The sequence below is a fragment of the Salmo salar genome, chromosome ssa18 (genome assembly GCF_905237065.1).
Source record: "Salmo salar chromosome ssa18, Ssal_v3.1, whole genome shotgun sequence".
Taxonomy (NCBI): domain Eukaryota; kingdom Metazoa; phylum Chordata; class Actinopteri; order Salmoniformes; family Salmonidae; genus Salmo; species Salmo salar.
Window position 1 is genome coordinate 34,590,148 of NC_059459.1, and position 14,811 is coordinate 34,604,958.

Here is a 14,811-nt window from a genome sequence, read left to right on the forward strand (position 1 = left end):
GCTTTCTCTATCCTGGGTACCAGTAAGAGGAACCTGGCTTTCTCTATCCTGGGTACCAGTAAGAGGATCCTGGCTTTCTCTATCCTGGGTACCAGTAAGAGGATCCTGGCTTTCTCTATCCTGGGTACTAGTAAGAGGATCCTGGCTTTCTCCATCCTGGGTACTAGTAAGAGGAACCTGGCTTTCTCTATCCTGGGTACCAGTAAGAGGAACCTGGCTTTCTCTATCCTGGGTACCAGTAAGAGGAACCTGGCTTTCTCTATCCTGGGTACCAGTAAGAGGAACCTGGCTTTCTCTATCCTGGGTACCAGTAAGAGGATCCTGGCTTTCTCTATCCTGGGTACCAGTAAGAGGATCCTGGCTTTCTCTATCCTGGGTACTAGTAAGAGGATCCTGGCTTTCTCCATCCTGGGTACTAGTAAGAGGAACCTGGCTTTCTCTATCCTGGGTACCAGTAAGAGGATCCTGGCTTTCTCTATCCTGGGTACCAGTAAGAGGATCCTGGCTTTCTCTATCCTGGGTACCAGTAAGAGGATCCTGGCTTTCTCTATCCTGGGTACCAGTAAGAGGATCCTGGCTTTCTCTATCCTGGGTACCAGTAAGAGGATCCTGGCTTTCTCTATCCTGGGTACCAGTAAGAGGATCCTGGCTTTCTCTATCCTGGGTACCAGTAAGAGGATCCTGGCTTTCTCTATCCTGGGTACCAGTAAGAGGATCCTGGCTTTCTCTATCCTGGGTACCAGTAAGAGGATCCTGGCTTTCTCTATCCTGGGTACCAGTAAGAGGAACCTGGCTTTCTCTAGTCTGGATGTGCTAATATTCCACTCCATGTCATGCCAAACATCATTTTTGGCATAAGACAAATTACAAGGAGTGGAATGTTAGTACAGAACAGGTCTGGATTTCAGGCTTTTTCACATGAGCTTATTTCTACTACAACCAAAATGCAGCTACTGGGGGGATTCCCTTTAGGCTATGGCCACACATTCATCTATATGGCTTGACTTGTCTTTGCCCCATTCCATCCACTAATACTGAAAGAACTCTCACCCAGTGCAATAAGAAACAGTGTTTGGATCGATGATGAAGGGTAACAACATGTGAGAAACCTCATCAGCATCACTCTATACAGGGCAGATGAGGTAGCCGGTTAAGTTAGACGTATAGAGAGAGAGAGAGCCTTGGGATTCCACAGTATAAGATACAATTAAAGGGAAAGACTGTCATGAAAATGAGTAGTACCATCTAGAGGGAGAGGGGGGAGAGAGGGGGAGTGATAGAGACTATGTTCCAAAGTCCACACTTGCATACCACTTACTTAGAATGCATGTCCAACACATTGCTTCATTATAAATGGTAGTCTAGTATGCCCAACACATTGCTTCATTATAAATGGTAGTCTAGTATGTCCAACACATTGCTTCATTATAAATGGTAGTCTAGTATGTCCAACACATTGCTTCATTATAAATGGTAGTCTAGTATGTCCAACACATTGCTTCAGTATAAATGGTAGTCTAGTATGTCCAACACATTGCTTCATTATAAATGGTAGTCTAGTATGTCCAACACATTGCTTCATTATAAATGGTAGTCTAGTATGTCCAACACATTGCTTCATTATAGGTGGTAGTCTAGTATGTCCAACACATTGCTTCATTATAAATGGTAGTCTAGTATGTCCAACACATTGCTTCAGTATAAATGGTAGTCTAGTATGTCCAACACATTGCTTCATTATAGGTGGTAGTCTAGTATGTCCAACACATTGCTTCATTATAAATGGTAGTCTAGTATGTCCAACACATTGCTTCATTATAAATGGTAGTCTAGTATACCCAACACATTGCGTCATTATAAATGGTAGTCTAGTGTGTCCAACACATTGCTTCATTATAAATGGTAGTCTAGTATGTCCAACACATTGCTTCATTATAGGTGGTAGTCTAGTATGTCCAACACATTGCGTCATTATAAATGGTAGTCTAGTGTGTCCAACACATTGCTTCATTATAAATGGTAGTCTAGTATGTCCAACACATTGCTTCATTATAGGTGGTAGTCTAGTATGTCCAACACATTGCGTCATTATAAATGGTAGTCTAGTATGTCCAACACATTGCTTCATTATAGGTGGTAGTCTAGTATGTCCAACACATTGCTTCATTATAAATGGTAGTCTAGTATGTCCAACACATTGCGTCATTATAAATGGTAGTCTAGTATGTCCAACACATTGCTTCATTATAGGTGGTAGTCTAGTATGCTGGTGTGGACATTGGAACCAAAGAGAGAAACAGGAGTCAGGTAGCAGCAGAGTCGGAGGGGGAGAGTGTGTACAGCAGCCTCATCTCTGGCCCTGTAGGTAGGGGGCTCAGTGGGAGGACGTACCATCCAGACGGTTGACGCCAAGGCCACTGCTGCGCCAGTCAAACTCGGACCAAGGCTGGGGGGCCCCCTGCTGGCGGAAGGAACAAACTGTAGTGAGGCTCAGTAGTGTGCCCTCTATTCAACAAAGTCTCTTGAAGGCCCATACTCACAAAAGCACATCAGACAAAGGAGTGCTGATCTAGAATCAGGTCCCCCTGGTTCTTGTTATCTTATTGATTATTAGTTCAAAGACTAGACTGATCCTAGATCAGCACTCCTACTCCGAGACACTTTGTGAATATGGCCAGGTCTTAGTGATGGATAGAGGACAGCACAGAGGAATTGGGAGTTAGTTAGTCCAGGATATTGTCATTATCCTCCTAATGCTAAGGTTAGGATCTGCGGTAAGGATATCTGATCCTAGGTCAGAGTTTAGGGTTAACTTCATTATCAAGGGAGTATAAAATATAGTGCCCAATGTTGCCCTGTTTGTGTTGGGTATACTGTGTGAGTCACAGGCTGTCTGGAGACTTTCCCAACTGTCACATCCTAGTCAGAGTGTCTGGAAACATTACCAACTGTCACATCCTAGTCAGACTGTCTGGAAACATTACCAACTGTCACATCCTAGTCAGACTGTCTGGAAACATTACCAACTGTCACATCCTAGTCAGACTGTCTGGAAACATTACCAACTGTCACATCCTAGTCAGACTGTCTGGAAACATTACCAACTGTCACATCCTAGTCAGACTGTCTGGAAACATTACCAACTGTCACATCCTAGTCAGACTGTCTGGAAACATTACCAACTGTCACATCCTAGTCAGACTGTCTTGAAACATTACCAACTGTCACATCCTAGTCAGACTGTCTGGAAACATTACCAACTGTCACATCCTAGTCAGACTGTCTGGAAACATTACCAACTGTCACATCCTAGTCAGACTGTCTGGAAACATTACCAACTGTCACATCCTAGACAGACTGCCTGGAAACATTACCAACTGTCACATCCTAGACAGACTGCCTGGAAACATTACCAACTGTCACATCCTTGTAGGACTGTCTGGAAACATTACCAACTGTCATATCCTAGTCAGACTGTCACATCCTTGTAGGACTGTCTGGAAACATTACCAACTGTCATATCCTTGCCTCTTCTGTCCTGAATTCAAGGAAAATAACTATTCTTACCTCTCTCAAAGTTCATTGGAAGAGAGGATCCAAGGTCCCTCCTCTCAGACCTCCTCCTCCTCCAATGAGCTTTGAGAAAGGTGTGAGGGATTGAGCAAACAAAGACGGAGGAGAGTTTAACAGCTGGTAACATGTTCACACACAGCCGTGGTGTGCCTGTAGCTCCGGGGTGAAGTTTCCCCTAGGTACAGATCTAGGATCTGCTTCACCTACCCCAATTCTAACTGTAACCATTAGGAGGGAAAATGCTAAACTGACCCCATATCAGCATCTAGGACAACTTCACCCTACACCTGTTTCTGTACCTGTATTGACGAGGTGGTGGTGGTTTCCTGTGACCCAGGAAGTGCTTGTGCTGTGGCAGCAGTCTTCTCCGCAGCTGGTCTCAGCGGCTCTTTGGTGGGCTCTAACATTCCCTGAGAGAGAGAGAGGAGAGAGGGACAGGGAGAGAGGGCGAGAGAGAGGGAGGAGAGAGGGGGGTGACGGGAGAGAGAGAGAGAGAGATGGGAGAGCGATAGGGAATCAAAGGTGAATGGGAAAGGGAGTGGCAGAGAAAGAAAGAGGTCACCATGGAACACATGTCACATGATGAAAGGTTTGGAGAGGGAGAAAGCAATATGGCCGACAGTCAAGTCATCATCTTATTGCTTTACACCTACCCAGTATTTTCAGATCTGTGACCATTAAGGGGCTATCAGCATACAAGGCTAAGGGAAGGTAGCCTGGTCCCAGATCCGTTTGTGCTATCATGTCAACTCCTGGTCATGTTTGGCATGAAAACAAGTGGCCAGGAGAGGCATGACGGAACAAACTGACTGGTACACATGCTTAGGGGGAGGATCTAGGGACAGAAATGAAACTAGGGCCACCATGGACTGTGTCCATATGGGCCCTGGTCTAAAGTAGTTCCCTATACAGGGAATAGGGTTTTATTTGGGACACAGAACAGTATCTCCATCGGTCCACTCACCAGGCTGGTTGCAAACACAGGAACTATGACAGGCTGCTTTCTCTGGCCAGTGAACAACTGTGGAGGAGAGAGCAAATCAGAAATCAACAAGTAACTTTACATGTAGCAGGAATTCAAGCTGGTGAAATGGTGCTGCTTTTCCACCAATAAATAGAATATACAGACAGAATAACATTATATTATAGATGAAGAATTGACATAACCCACATACAGTATGTACACTATAGACACAGCAACAACAGAGCACTTCTACATAGTAAAGGGGATATATAGACACATTTACAGTAGATGATGTACAATATGGTAATATGGGGAGGGAGGGAGGGGCTTACGGACAGACAAGACACATTACTTACTACATCGTTGATGTTGTTGTTGTCATAAACAGATGGCTTCATGTTTTATTTAGTTATGTTTCTCTAATGGAAAGTCATTCACTGAGCTCTATACATGTAGATGTTATAAAGTCATGTGAAATGACATCCATCCATTTTCTTACTGTTTGTTTACATCTGCTGTTATTCTGTTGAGGTGGCTGTGGCTCACTCTGCTATGCATGGAGCCATTCACATAATTACAGAGTGTGGCTTTAAACTGAAAAGAGGCCGTTACCATGTTCCTGGTGTCCATCCCCAGACAGCGGAGCAGGGCCCTGTTGCTATGGGAACCGCCCCACTGGAACCCCAGGCCCACGGCATCGTGGAGGTCCTGAGGCTGCCGCCACACGCCCCTAGGAACCCTGGGTAAAGCAAAACAAGGAGGCGGTCACATACAGCAGAGTAGTGCTTTGGCCAGCCTCCAATGCTATCGGCTGTTATTCCACTGAACCACCATCATCATCATCATCGTTTTAATCATCTTCAGCACTAGAGGTTCTCTCACCAGTGTGTAGTGCGGTTGAGCGCCTTCGTCTCCTCTTCCTCAGGCTGGGTGTCTAGAGTCTCTAGCAAAGCCCTGAGGCTGAGTACCTTCAATACCTCCAACCCACTGTCCTCCCCCGTCTCCTCCTCCTCCACCCCCGTCTCCTCCTCCTCCACCCCCGTCTCCTCCCCTTCCACCCCAGTCCCCTCCCCCTCCACCCCAGTCTCCACCCCCGTCTCCTCCTCCTCCACCCCCGTCTCCTCCTCCTCCACCCCAGTCCCCTCCCCCTCCCGCCCAGTCTCCTCCCCCTCCCGCCCAGTCTCCTCCCCCTCCCGCCCAGTCTCCTCCCCCTCCTGATCCAGTTCTGGGACTGCCACTGCAGGGAAGCTGGTCTGCAGGACTCTCTGTAGCCGGATAGACATGGAGGCCTGAATGGGAGAGACAAGGCTTGTTTGAGATCTACTACAGTGCAGTCTACTACATTGTAATCAAACACAATTAATGGGAAAGATTTTTAAACTAACTATGTCCATCTACCTGATTTTGAAGTGAACTGAAGTCTGGCAGGAACTGTCTTATTCCAGCAAACTCATTTTGTGGTGAACTACCTGTAGGAACTACCTGTAGGCTAACTGCAGTGACAATCTATTGATACAATAATAAAACCCACCTGGGCAGAATTATTCTTGTGGAGTCAGCGGTTATGACAAACACTACAAATGTCAGAGTGGATTTCTACCAGATGTTGGACAACTAAGTACTGTAGGATGCCTCGTTATCCAGACTCCTGGAGAATCCTGTTGGGAGTCCCAACGCTCTATCACTTTACATTTGAGCATGCGGCAGCTGACCATTCATCTCACCAGTGTTGGCCGTGTTGGGGGAATGTGAGGTGTCGGAGCTGGCACTGTCTCTCCGGCGTTACACAATATAAATCCACTCTACTAACTCAGAAGACCACTCACCTGCAGACTGTCCCTTCGTACAGCAGCACCTCCCTGACATCTCTCTCCCCCTTTCTTCACCTCTTCTGTCCAGCTGGGTCTATCCTCCTCTCCAAACTCTGCCCAGGTCTCCCCCTCTGACAGACCTCTCTGGTCCCCAAACGCCCCCCAGCCCTCCAGGGGAGCAGAGTGGAAGTCTGCAAAGCTGTCGCTGAGGGGAAGGTCTCCATGTCCAACCTCCTCCCCACATGCCTGGGTCGGACCTGGGTCCTCAGAATAGTCCTGGTCAAAGTCGCCGAAGCCCTCCTGTGTTCTGGACTCCGATTGGTTGAAGTCAGCAAAGTCCTCCTGGCTAGGGAAGGATCCAGCATCTCTGAAGTTTCCAAAGTCCTCTTCTTCATCTTCCTCCTCCTCCACCATCTTTGTCTCAGTCTCCTCCCTGAGGTCACTCCGCTGCACCTCCTCTTTCTCCTCCTCCCCTATTGACAAGGGAGTGAAGACCGTCTCGCCAAAGTCCCCAAACTCCTCCAAAGCGTCTGACACAGCCTCACCAAAGGAGGCAAACTCCTCACTCACTGACCCACTGACTGTGGTGGGGAGAGGAGAGACACTGTTCTCTGTTTCGCTCTCCTTATCTTCCTCCTCCTCCACCCTCCTCCCTCCCAGTTCTGGGTCCTGTGTAAGCGTGCTATCCCTGTTGATGCTGAGTGCCCTCTCTCCAGGCTCCTCCAGGCCCTCACCCCTAACACAGAGCACCTCTGTGGTGGCTAAGAGGCCAGAGTCCTGAGGGTGGCCCCTCAGCTTACAGTGTTGCTGGACTCCAGTGCAGTCCCTCTCCCCTTGCTCTGCTAAACATTGAGAGTCAGGCCCGCCAGGCTCTATTCTGGCCATCTGCTCTATGTCCTTCTGGACTGAGTGTGCATTGCAGAAACCATTGGTTAGGTTTGTCCTTTCTGTCCTGCCGTCCTTCCTGTGCTCTGTACTGTGAGTGAAGCCGCAGCACCAGGGCTCCAGCTCCATCTCTGGCTCGGCGAATGCAGAGAAATCTGCAAACCCCTGCTCCTGGCTGGGGGAGCTATGCCCAGCCGGTATAAGACCTGTGGTGAATGAATTAATACATTTTATTGGAACGTATTTAAAATACATATAGAGATGCCTCAGCCATTTGAGTTCAACAGTACATATTAAAAATGATCGAGGATTAAAAACACAATACAAAAAAAAATAAAGAAAAATACTTGTATTACAAAGACTAAGTTGCTAGGCAACCTCACTAACAACTCCATGACAGCCCTCGGGACTAAAGTTGTTACCTGCAGACATAGTTCCCTGGTGATGTCGATTGGTAAACCCATTGGTGAGAGGGAGGTCAGGGAGGTTGCAATGACAGGGCTGCCCTTTGACCTCCGACCCCGGCCGAACCCTGCCAATCTCTGAGGTCCCAGTATTAGCGGGCTGTGATTGGTCCACCACAGGCGCCCGTGGCTTCTTCAGGTCGTCAGCTGCTCGGAACTGTTTTGAGATTCCGTTGCTATGGGTAGTTCCGGCGAAAGAGGAGGAGTTACTAACACTAAAGCGCACCGTTGATGGGGTCGGGGAGGCGGGGTCTGTTGTGGAGGGGCACGGCTGGTTGGATGACATTGCCACACCCCCAGAGAAATCCCCAAACACGTCATCGACCTCCTCTCCCCCTGATTCGTCGTCCAGCGGAGGGGGGGAGGAGGAGTATATGCGCATCACTTCCTGTTCCATGGGAGAGCTCTCCTGGCTGAAGGCCTCATAGATCTGGAAGGAGAACACACAGACAGGTTGAGTACAGACCGGCCTACCAGAAGACAGGTTGAGTACAGAACGGCCTACCAGAAGACAGGTTGAGTACAGAACAGCCTACCAGAAGACAGGTTGAGTACAGAACAGCCTACCAGAAGACAGGTTGAGTACAGAACAGCCTACCAGAAGACAGGTTGAGTACAGAACAGCCGACCAGAAGACAGGTTGAGTACAGAACAGCCTACCAGAAGACAGGTTGAGTACAGAACAGCCTACCAGAAGACAGGTTGAGTACAGAACTGCCGACCAGAAGACAGGTTGAGTACAGAACAGCCTACCAGAAGACAGGTTGAGTACAGAACGGCCTACCAGAAGACAGGTTGAGTACAGAACGGCCTACCAGAAGACAGGTTGAGTACAGAACAGCCTACCAGAAGACAGGTTGAGTACAGACCGGCCTACCAGAAGACAGGTTGAGTACAGAACGGCCTACCAGAAGACAGGTTGAGTACAGAACGGCCTACCAGAAGACAGGTTGAGTACAGAACGGCCTACCAGAAGACAGGTTGAGTACAGACCGGCCTACCAGAAGACAGGTTGAGTACAGACCGGCCTACCAGAAGACAGGTTGAGTACAGAACGGCCTACCAGAAGACAGGTTGAGTACAGAACGGCCTACCAGAAGACAGGTTGAGTACAGAACGGCCTACCAGAAGACAGGTTGAGTACAGAACGGCCTACCAGAAGACAGGTTGAGTACAGAACGGCCTACCAGAAGACAGGTTGAGTACAGAACGGCCTACCAGAAGACAGGTTGAGTACAGAACGGCCTACCAGAAGACAGGTTGAGTACAGAACGGCCTACCAGAAGACAGGTTGAGTACAGACCGGCCTACCAGAAGACAGGTTGAGTACAGACCGGCCTACCAGAAGACAGGTTGAGTACAGAACGGCCTACCAGAAGACAGGTTGAGTACAGAACGGCCTACCAGAAGACAGGTTGAGTACAGAACGGCCTACCAGAAGACAGGTTGAGTACAGAACGGCCTACCAGAAGACAGGTTGAGTACAGACCGGCCTACCAGAAGACAGGTTGAGTACAGAACGGCCTACCAGAAGACAGGTTGAGTACAGAACGGCCTACCAGAAGACAGGTTGAGTACAGACCGGCCTACCAGAAGACAGGTTGAGTACAGACCGGCCTACCAGAAGACAGGTTGAGTACAGAACGTCCTACCAGAAGACAGGTTGAGTACAGAACGGCCTACCAGAAGACAGGTTGAGTACAGAACGGCCTACCAGAAGACAGGTTGAGTACAGAACAGCCTACCAGAAGACAGGTTGAGTACAGAACGGCCTACCAGAAGACAGGTTGAGTACAGAACAGCCTACCAGAAGACAGGTTGAGTACAGAACGGCCTACCAGAAGACAGGTTGAGTACAGAACGGCCTACCAGAAGACAGGTTGAGTACAGACCGGCCTACCAGAAGACAGGTTGAGTACAGAACGGCCTACCAGAAGACAGGTTGAGTACAGAACGGCCTACCAGAAGACAGGTTGAGTACAGAACGGCCTACCAGAAGACAGGTTGAGTACAGAACAGCCTACCAGAAGACAGGTTGAGTACAGAACAGCCTACCAGAAGACAGGTTGAGTACAGAACAGCCTACCAGAAGACAGGTTGAGTACAGAACGGCCTACCAGAAGACAGGTTGAGTACAGACCGGCCTACCAGAAGACAGGTTGAGTACAGAACGGCCTACCAGAAGACAGGTTGAGTACAGAACGGCCTACCAGAAGACAGGTTGAGTACAGAACAGCCTACCAGAAGACAGGTTGAGTACAGAACAGCCTACCAGAAGACAGGTTGAGTACAGACCGGCCTACCAGAAGACAGGTTGAGTAAAGAACGGCCTACCAGAAGACAGGTTGAGTACAGAACGGCCTACCAGAAGACAGGTTGACTACAGAACGGCCTACCAGAAGACAGGTTGACTACAGACCGGCCTACCAGAAGACAGGTTGAGTAAAGAACGGCCTACCAGAAGACAGGTTGAGTACAGAACGGCCTACCAGAAGACAGGTTGAGTACAGAACGGCCTACCAGAAGACAGGTTGAGTACAGAACGGCCTACCAGAAGACAGGTTGAGTACAGACCGGCCTACCAGAAGACAGGTTGAGTACAGACCGGCCTACCAGAAGACAGGTTGAGTACAGAACGGCCTACCAGAAGACAGGTTGAGTACAGAACGGCCTACCAGAAGACAGGTTGAGTACAGAACGGCCTACCAGAAGACAGCCTGAATGGTCAGTCAATCAAATAAATGTGGTGGTGGGAGGAAAATAAAAGGTAGGCCTTGTTCTACATAGCCATATGTCATTATTAACAGACAGTAGACCTTGTTCTACATAGCCATATGTCATTATTAACAGACAGTAGACCTTGTTCTACATAGCCATATGTCATTATTAACAGACAGTAGACCTTGTTCTACATAGCCATATGTCATTATTAACAGACAGTAGACCTTGTTCTACATAGCCATATGTCATTATTAACAGACAGTAGACCTTGTTCTACATAGCCATATGTCATTATTAACAGACAGTAGACCTTGTTCTACATAGCCATATGTCATTATTAACAGACAGTAGACCTTGTTCTACATAGCCATATGTCATTATTAACAGACAGTAGACCTTGTTCTACATAGCCATATGTCATTATTAACAGACAGTAGGCCTTGTTCTACATAGCCATATGTCATTATTAACAGACAGTAGGCCTACATGCTCTTCCTATTGAAAGTTAGCAGTAACAAATAAAGCAGAGCAAGTTTGGCTAAACAGAGCTCTACAGTGTGACCATTTTACTCACATATGCGCCTAAATATTTAGCTGCGTGACCTCGAATTTTATTCTAGGAGCACCAGTGCACCTAGACAGTTTTGGAATTCTAGCTTTAATACCTCAAATATATTTAATTGTGCTACTAAACCCTGGGACTAAATTGTGTGCGCCTACATTTTTCAACTTGGCACAAATGTGCTCCTTGTAAAAAAAGGTCAGCGTAGAGCCCTGCTAAATGTAAACATTAGGAGAAGGTCTCCTGTGGGGGAAAAAAATTCTAAGATTTTTTTTTTAAAAGAGAACCTTCCAAATGGCACCTTACTCCCTATATAGTCAAATCTAATTTCATTTGTCAAATGCGCCAAATACAACAGGTGTAGACCTTACAGTGAAATGCTTACCTACAAGCCCTTAACCAACAATGCAGTAAAGAAAAAATAAGTGAAGTAAAAAATTGATAAGTAAAAAATAAAAGTAACAAATAATTAAAGAGCAGCGGTAAAATAACAATAGCGAGAGTATATACAGGGGGTACCGATACAGAGTCAATGTGCGGGGGCACCGGTTAGTCGAGGAAATTGAGGTAATATGTACATGTAGGTAGAGTGAAAGTGACCATGCATAGATAATAAACAGAGAGTAGCAGCAGCGTGTGTGTGTGGGGGGGGGGGGGCAATGCAAATAGTCTGGGTAGCCATTTGATTAGCTGATCAGGAGTCTTATGACTTGGGGTAGAAGCTGTTAACCTGTCTGGGCTAGGGGCAGTATTTTCACAGCCAGATGAAAAACGTACCCAATTTAAACAGGTTACTACTCTGGCCCAGAAACTAGAATATGCATATTATTAGTAGATTTGGATAGAAAACACTCTGAAGTTTCTAAAACTGTTTGAAAGGTGTCTGTGAGTATAACATAACTCATATGGCAGACAAAAACCTGAGAAAAATTAAAGCAGGAAGTGGAAAGTCTGAGAATTGTAGTTCTTCTTTTGATTCTCTATCGAAGCTACAGTGTCTGTGGGGTGACGTTGCACTTCATAAGGCTTCCATTGGCTGTCTAAAGCCTTCAGAAAGTGTTTTGAGCATTTTCCTGTCACTGGGCAGATAATAGGAGCTCAGTTACTGAGTGGTCTGCCTGGCAACAAAGGGATTGGATATGCGCGCTCACACGAGCACGCCGTTCCTTCTTTTTCTTCTTGAATGAATATGCTATTGTCCGGTTGGAATATTATTACAATTCTACGTTAAAAATACCATAAAGATTGATTTTAAACAGCGTTTGACATGCTTCTAAGTACGGTAATGGAACATTTTGACTTTGTCTCTCGTTCCGCGCTCGCGCGTTATGCCTTTGGATAAGTGATCTGTACACACGATTTGTACATAAATATGGATTATTTCGAACAAAAACAACATTTCTTGTGGAAGTAGCAGTCCTGGGAGTGCATTCTGACGAAGAGCAGCAAAGGTAAGAGAATATTTCGAATACTAATTCTGAGTTTAGGTTGCCCCGAACTTGGCGGGTGTCTGAATAGTTCACCGTGATGGCTGAGCTATGTACTCAGAATATTGAAAAATGTGCTTTCTCCGTAAAGCTATTTTAAAATCTGACACAGCGGTTGCATATCTATAATTCTTAAAATAATTGTTATATATTTTTCTCAACGTTTATGATGAGTATTTTTGTAAATTGATGTACACATTCACCGGACGTTTTGGTGGGAATACATTTCCTGAATATCACGCGCCAATGTAAAATGCTGTTTTTGGATATAAATATGAACTTTATCGAACAAAACATACATGTATTGTGTAACAATGTCCTAGGAGTGTCATCTGATGAAGATCATCAAAGGTTAGTGCTTCATTTAGCAGTGTTTTGGGTTTTATTGACACATGTCCTTGCTTGGAAAATGGCTGTGTGATTATTTTTGTCTATGTACTCTCCTAACATAATCTAATGTTTTGCTTTCGCTGTAAAGCCTTTTTTTAATCGGACAATGTGGTTAGATTAACGAGAAGTTTATCTTTAAAATGGTGTAAAATAGTTGCATGTTTGAGAAAGCTGAATTATGACATTTTGTTGTTTTTGAATTTTCCTAGCGTAATTTTCCTAGCCCATAGAAGTTAAGAAGTCCTTTGGACCAAGACTTGGCGCTCTGGTACCGCTTGCCGTGCGGTAGAAGAGAGAACAGTCTATGACTAGGGTGGCTGAAGTCTTTGACAATTGTTAGGGCCTTCCCCTGACACCACCTGGTATGGAGGTCCTAGATGGCCCCAGTGATGTACTGGGCTGTTTGCACTACCCTCTGTAGCGCCTTGCGGTCATACCAGGCAGTGATGCAACCAGTCAGGATGCTCTCGATGGTGCAGCTGTATAACTTTCAGGACCTGAGGCCCCATGCCAAATCTTTTCAGTCTCCTGAGGGGGAATAGGCTTTGTCGTGCCCTCTTCACTACTGTCTTGGTGTGTTTGGACCATGACAGTTTGTTGGTGATTTGGACACCAAGGAACTTGAAGCTCTCAACCTGCTCCACTACAGCCCCATCGATGAGAATGGGGGCGTGCTCGGTCCTCGTTTTCCTGTATTCCACAATTATCTCCTTTGTCTTGATCGTGTTGAGGGAGAGGTTGTTGTCCTGGCACCACATGGCCAGTTCTCTGACCTCCTCCCTATAGGCTGTCTCATTGTTTTTGGTGATCAGGCCTACCACTGTTGTGTCATCTGTAAACGTAATGATGGTGTTGGAGCGTGCCTGGCCATGCAGTCATGAGTGAACAGGAAGTACAGGAGGGGACTGAGCACGCACCCCTGAGGGGTCCCCGTGTTGAGGATCAGTGTGGCGGATGTGTTGTTACCTACCCTTACCACCTGGAGGCAGCCCGTCAGGAAGTCCAGGATCCAGTTGCAGAGGGAGGTATTTAGTCCCAGGGTCCTTAGCTTAGTGACGAGCTTTGAGGGCACTATGGTGTTGAACGCTGAGCTGTAGTCAATGAACAGCATTCTCACATAGCTGCTCCTTTTGTCCAGGTGGGGAAGGGCAGTGTGGAGTGAGAGACTGCATCATCTGTGGATTTGTTGGGGCGGTATGCAAACTGGAGTGGGTCTAAGGTTTCAGGGATGATGGTGTTGATATGAGCCATGACCAGTCTTTCAAATCACTTCACGGCTACAGACGTGATGCACTACTACCCAAGTGCACTATTATGTGGAGCATGGTAAAAAGTAGTGCACTATATAGGTGAACAGGATGCCATTTTGAATGCAGCCTGTGTGTCATTGACTTCCCCATGCGTGACTTTGTGCTATCACTAAACAGGAACTGCAAACAAATGTGTTTGGCACGCAAAACAGCAGCAGCGAGATTTGGTTGTTAACTCGGAAATTGGACTATGTTCAGTCTTATCCCTCAGAGGAATGGGTGTTTTATAGGCTAAAGTGGTCCTAGATAACACCAGGTTTGTGGGTTCCCACTACGGTTACCCATTTGGGACAAGGAGAGAATGACAGAGAGATCAAGGTCACGGGGTGATGTATAACGCAGGTCTAACTAGCTACCTACTTCACTCCTCACTGATAGACTAGCTGCATCTTACAGTACACAAACATACTTTCCCCATTACGTGAGCCAATTCAATAATTGAAGAATCTGTTAAATAACCTCAAAGTTAATAATTATTCTTTAGTCTCTTGCTTGCCTGTAATATCAGTTATTCTAGGCTCAAAAGGCCTACTCTCTACCTCCGCCTTAGTTGTTTTCTTGTTGTTGAGGCTATTGGAGTGGAAAGTCTACACAACACCGCCAGTCAGCCAGTCTGTCAACGAGCCAGTCAGTCAGTCAGTTAG

General features: G+C 46.7%; 1 protein-coding gene across 1 annotated transcript; it reads right to left on the reverse strand.

The window, feature by feature from the left end:
- Positions 1-2,374: 2,374 nt before the first annotated feature.
- On the reverse strand, positions 2,375-13,871 carry LOC106562881 (aftiphilin). The gene is made up of 9 exons (XM_045701769.1): positions 13,828-13,871; positions 7,656-8,127; positions 6,364-7,439; positions 5,617-5,826; positions 5,420-5,463; positions 5,150-5,276; positions 4,538-4,594; positions 3,873-3,983; positions 2,375-2,461 (listed from the first exon to the last, which is right to left on the reverse strand). The coding sequence occupies exons 2-9, from the start codon at positions 8,092-8,094 to the stop codon at positions 2,375-2,377; spliced, it is 2,151 nt and encodes a 716-aa protein (XP_045557725.1). The 5' UTR covers positions 8,095-8,127; positions 13,828-13,871.
- Between the last annotated feature and the right edge of the window lie 940 nt (positions 13,872-14,811).

What these genes read in the sequence shown, in the direction of transcription:
- LOC106562881 (XM_045701769.1), bottom strand. Translation starts at nt 8,094, where the DNA reads ATGGAACAGGAAGTGATGCGCATATACTCCTCCTCCCCCCCTCCGCTG. An exon ending in GGATGGACACCAGGAACATG is followed by an intron (nt 4,595 to 5,149) that starts GTAACGGCCTCT and finishes TCTCCTCCACAG; the next exon opens with TTGTTCACTGGCCAGAGAAA. An exon ending in CTGTGTTTGCAACCAGCCTG is followed by an intron (nt 3,984 to 4,537) that starts GTGAGTGGACCG and finishes TCTCTCTCTCAG; the next exon opens with GGAATGTTAGAGCCCACCAA.